This window comes from Glycine max, chromosome 18, assembly GCF_000004515.6.
Source record: "Glycine max cultivar Williams 82 chromosome 18, Glycine_max_v4.0, whole genome shotgun sequence".
Lineage (NCBI taxonomy): Eukaryota > Viridiplantae > Streptophyta > Magnoliopsida > Fabales > Fabaceae > Glycine > Glycine max.
Window position 1 is genome coordinate 20731399 of NC_038254.2, and position 4533 is coordinate 20735931.

Sequence of the window (4533 nt, forward strand, 5' to 3'; positions counted from 1 at the left end):
TATCTATATTTATTTACATATATCTATATAAATATAAGTATAGGTAGATAGGTATTCGATTAGCATATATTAATATATATATATTGGATATTAAAAAAATTAAGATTTATAATTCAAATTTTGTGTGATATTTATGTTTAAGACCTGTGATAAAAACATTAACCCCTGCAATTAGGGAAATATTAAATAAATTATTAAAATATCAAATAAGTCTCTACTTGTATGAGGAAAGATTTAAAAACAAAATAGAAACCAAACAAAACCAACTCCTCACAAAAGAGACACCCCTAGCATCTGCATCCAATTGCAAGCTCAAACCAGGAGGCACAACCTTCCACAAGGTGTCAATCTCAGTTTTAAAATACAACCATCATCATTTTATTATTATTACCACCATTATTATTATTATTACTTTCATTATTTCACTATTATTATTATCGTCACTATCACCAAAACTATAACTATCGTCATTATTATGATTACTGTCACTCCCATTTTACTACTTCTATCACTGTCATCATTTTATAGTGAAATCAGATAAGAAAATAATTAATTTATTTTATTTATCTTTAACTTGTAATATCTTTTTAGAAATTAAACACAAAATAAATCAAAACTCAAAACTAAAACTGGTTTTAATTTTTAAAAAATTTAAAACTAAAAATGAGAAACCACCTTAATAGGACCTCTTCATAAATAGGTTTACAACAACAAATTCACACACTATTAGATAATAGAATAAATTCTTATATTATAAATTAAAATACACAATTTAGAGGATATGATTGTTTTCTTCTTTCTCTCAATTAGTGGTTTTAAATATTTCATTAATATTTTAATTAAAATTCAAGTTTCACTTAAATTCTTAAAATAATTTATTTCGAGTTTTACCATTCTTAATATATTTTGAATAAAATTCTCTTTGTAAAAATTAAGATAAGTATTTTAAATAAGAATGTCTTAAAGAGATTATTTTTAAATAAAAACATTTAAGAATTTTCCTTCAATAGTAAGACTGTTATTTTTTTAGGATTCAATAGTAAATTTTTTAACAACATTTTTAATTTTTTATTTTTATGTTAAATTTAAGATTTAAACTTACAAATAATTTTATATTATTATAATATAAATTATTGACCATAATTTTAAAATATAATTTACATATTAAAAATATTTATTCATTAAAAATTTTAATTATAAAATAATTTATCTACTTATAAAAGTTGATTAAATAAAATAAATATTTACGCTGTGCATTTTACAAATTAAAAGATAAAACTATTTCGTGTTGGCGAAGACAGACAGATCTGAAGTGTGTGTAGAGTTAACAAGACCAGAGAGAGAGACGAAGCCGAACGAAACATAAATAAAACCTTGCTCTTTTTTCACGCCCTAGCTCATTTTCTTCTCCGTTCTCTTCTCTCTGTTCCTCACTCACTCGCATTTATTCACCATGACTAAGCAACAAGCTAATTGGTCTCCATACGATAACAACGGAGGGTAAGTTTAACCCCCCCCCCCCCCCCCCCCCCCTCCTCTAAAAGAGTATTTTTCAATTTTTCATTAATTTATTTGTTTTTTTTCCCTTCATTTTTTGTAGATCATGTGTTGCAATTGCTGGAGCAGATTACTGCGTCATCGCCGCGGATACGAGGATGTCCACCGGTTACAATATCCTCACTCGCGATTACTCCAAAATCTCCCAACTGTATGTTTTTCCCCTAAAATTATTGATTCTCGCCCTAAATTTTCAATTTTTTCGAATTTGAGGAATTGGGAGCCGTTGATTTGATTTACATGATCGAAGCATTGCACAAATTGCACAAAGGGACGCTGTTTGTTTGGTTTGTGTTGTTCAAGGATGTAAACTTAGGATTATTTATTGTTTGGCCTGACAGGGCGGAGAAGTGTGTTATGGCTTCTTCTGGTTTTCAAGCTGATGTCAAAGCTTTGCAGAAGGTTTTGTCTGCTAGGCATTTGGTGAGTCAAAAACTTGAAACAGCAGTAGTGATTGTGAATTCTTTTGGGGTTGCTTAGCATGTTACAAACTATATTCTATGTTTAATGTCTTGGTTGGTACTATTTTTTCTGTGTGGAACTGTAAGTTTATCTATGTTGATATTGGATGTTTTTGTTGTGCTTAAGATGGACATAGAACTTTGATTGGGTTTGGGTCCAATCTAATTTGTTTTCAACCTTCCTGTGGTTATAATAACTGATGTGGAATTATGGAACTATAAACCTAGAGTAAACTTCTAGGGCAAATACTAATCTAACTTGGGTCTGAGATGTTATCTGGCCAAACAAACAGAAATATCTATAATATTTAATCAATATTTTCATAAATAAGGTGTTGAATGTATATGTTGATGTTTTCAATGACGTGCTGGATTGATTTTATGATTCTTGGTTTAACTCATTTCGAAGAAATAATCATCCATTACTGGCTTTTTAGGCAGTATTTTGCAAAAAATGTGGTTATTTCTACCTTAAGGGGTAAATTATGGTTTTCTGCCAAGTAGTAACAACATTAAGGGGTAAATATTGATATGTACCATAAAGAATGGGTCTTGACTTTGCCTTTAAGTTTTCTACCTTTACATTTTTCATTTATATTCCGACCTCTCCAGACCCCACTAGGCGGGAGTCTCGAGCTCTGGGCTACCCTTTTATATTGTAAAACTGGGAAACTGCTGTATTAGACTCTTAAATTGTAACATACCTTCAGTTTCTCCCTTGTTTTAAGTTTACCATGACAAAGTGGAAGCCTTTGGTGGAACTGGCATGACATCATCTTTTGACTCTAAATGCAGATTTATCAGCATCAACACAACAAACAAATGAGCTGCCCTGCGATGGCTCAGTTGCTCTCAAACACTCTTTATTACAAACGCTTCTTTCCTTATTATGCTTTCAATGTTTTGGGTGGCCTTGACAATGAAGGTGTGCTACTTTTAGCTTTGTATGCTTTTTCATGCCTCATTTGTATTTGCTAATTGCTACTTCAACCATGAATAGGAAAGGGATGTGTCTTCACATATGATGCTGTTGGTTCCTATGAGAGGGTTGGATATAGCTCTCAGGGTTCTGGATCCACACTTATTATGCCATTTCTTGATAACCAGCTGAAGTCTCCTAGCCCACTCCTGTTACCTGCGCAGGTGAGGTTCTGAAATGGGTGTTTTGCTTGAAATATTTGATTCTTCAAGTTTATTGACTGACACCTACATTAAAATTATGATTTCTTTCAGGATGCTGTTACTCCATTGTCTGAAGCAGAAGCAGTTGATCTGGTCAAAACTGTTTTTGCATCTGCAACTGAGAGAGATATATACACTGTAAGTTTGTGCTAAATACATAATTACCAATTGACTGTAGGATGAACTTGTAACTTACTGTGGATGCTTTTACAGGGAGATAAGGTTGAAATCGTCGTCCTAAATGCCAGTGGTATTCGTCGTGAATACATGGACCTAAGGAAAGATTAATGCTTTACAGAAATTTACTGTTGGAGATACCAGACTTGGATTGAGAATGTTTGAAATGCTTCTAGAATTTTAAATGACATAGTGGGTTTTTCACATGAGGTGAAATTAAAAATAGCGTTTCCAGTGAAATTGCTTTGAACAAGTACTAGTCTGCTCACATTATAACTAGACTGTGCTTTCACATTGGATTTTTGTCCGAGTCTATTTATAGCGTTAGTGTGCATTTTCTATCCCGTTCTACCATGTTTGATTGCTTTGTCGTTTGTTCAAGATGCTAAATCTGCTTGCATTTGTTTGACTGAAATTTCAATTAAAACTCAACTTCAATCTCATTCACCCAAAATCCACCAAATATTTTCTCAAAATAAGCTATATGCCACTAAATTCAACGATAATCATTGTCCTCGAGGTGGCTAGCTTTGCATTTGTTGCTGGTGGAGGAATTTTCTTGTGAGGATCAATGAGGTTGAACAATTTCTGAATATCAAAGTAAGAATGCATTTGTTGCTGGTGGATGAATTTTCTTGTGAGGATCAATGAGGTTGAACAATTTCTGAATATCAAAGTAAAAATGCATTTGAAACAACATAAATAAAGATTTTTGAAACAAGGGTAATTCAATGTAGATTGAACTAAGTGAAGTAGTAAAAATATGTGGACGAATCAAATAACTTAAAGAAGATATGGGGCAACATATTCGTTTGATTCCTTCCCCAAGAGTTTGAAGTATTGTTCTGAATGATTTTTATAAGTTTCCTTTCAATGATGTTCTGAGATGTGTATCTTGTACAAAAGGAAAAAGGTTAATGAGTATATGCAGTAATAGCTGCTTGAGTTCATTCATCATATCGTGTCTTCAGATGCCCATCCTCTCTTCAACTCCTGTCGCAGTGACTGTTAGCAACCAAGATAAAGAACTGAAAACTCTCTTTACTGTACGGCAGAAAACTAATCTTTATCCCTGCCTATTTAAAAATTATCCTTCTAAAGTTCATTCATCATATTGTGCCTTCAGATGCTCATCCTCCCTTCTCCAACAGTCAAA

General features: G+C 32.2%; 1 protein-coding gene across 1 annotated transcript; it reads left to right on the forward strand.

Moving 5' to 3' along the window:
- Positions 1–1290: 1290 nt before the first annotated feature.
- Positions 1291–3726, forward strand: LOC100306148 (putative proteasome subunit beta type-1). Its single transcript, NM_001251395.2, has 7 exons — positions 1291–1500; positions 1601–1708; positions 1899–1980; positions 2814–2943; positions 3019–3161; positions 3252–3338; positions 3414–3726. The coding sequence occupies exons 1-7, from the start codon at positions 1454–1456 to the stop codon at positions 3486–3488; spliced, it is 672 nt and encodes a 223-aa protein (NP_001238324.2). The 5' UTR covers positions 1291–1453; the 3' UTR covers positions 3489–3726.
- Positions 3727–4533: the final 807 nt, after the last annotated feature.

Coding starts and splice junctions, on each gene's coding strand:
- LOC100306148 (NM_001251395.2), top strand. CDS start 1,454: ATGACTAAGCAACAAGCTAATTGGTCTCCATACGATAACAACGGAGG. Junction 1,501..1,600: donor CCATACGATAACAACGGAGG/GTAAGTTTAACC, acceptor CATTTTTTGTAG/ATCATGTGTTGCAATTGCTG. Junction 1,981..2,813: donor TTTTGTCTGCTAGGCATTTG/GTGAGTCAAAAA, acceptor CTCTAAATGCAG/ATTTATCAGCATCAACACAA.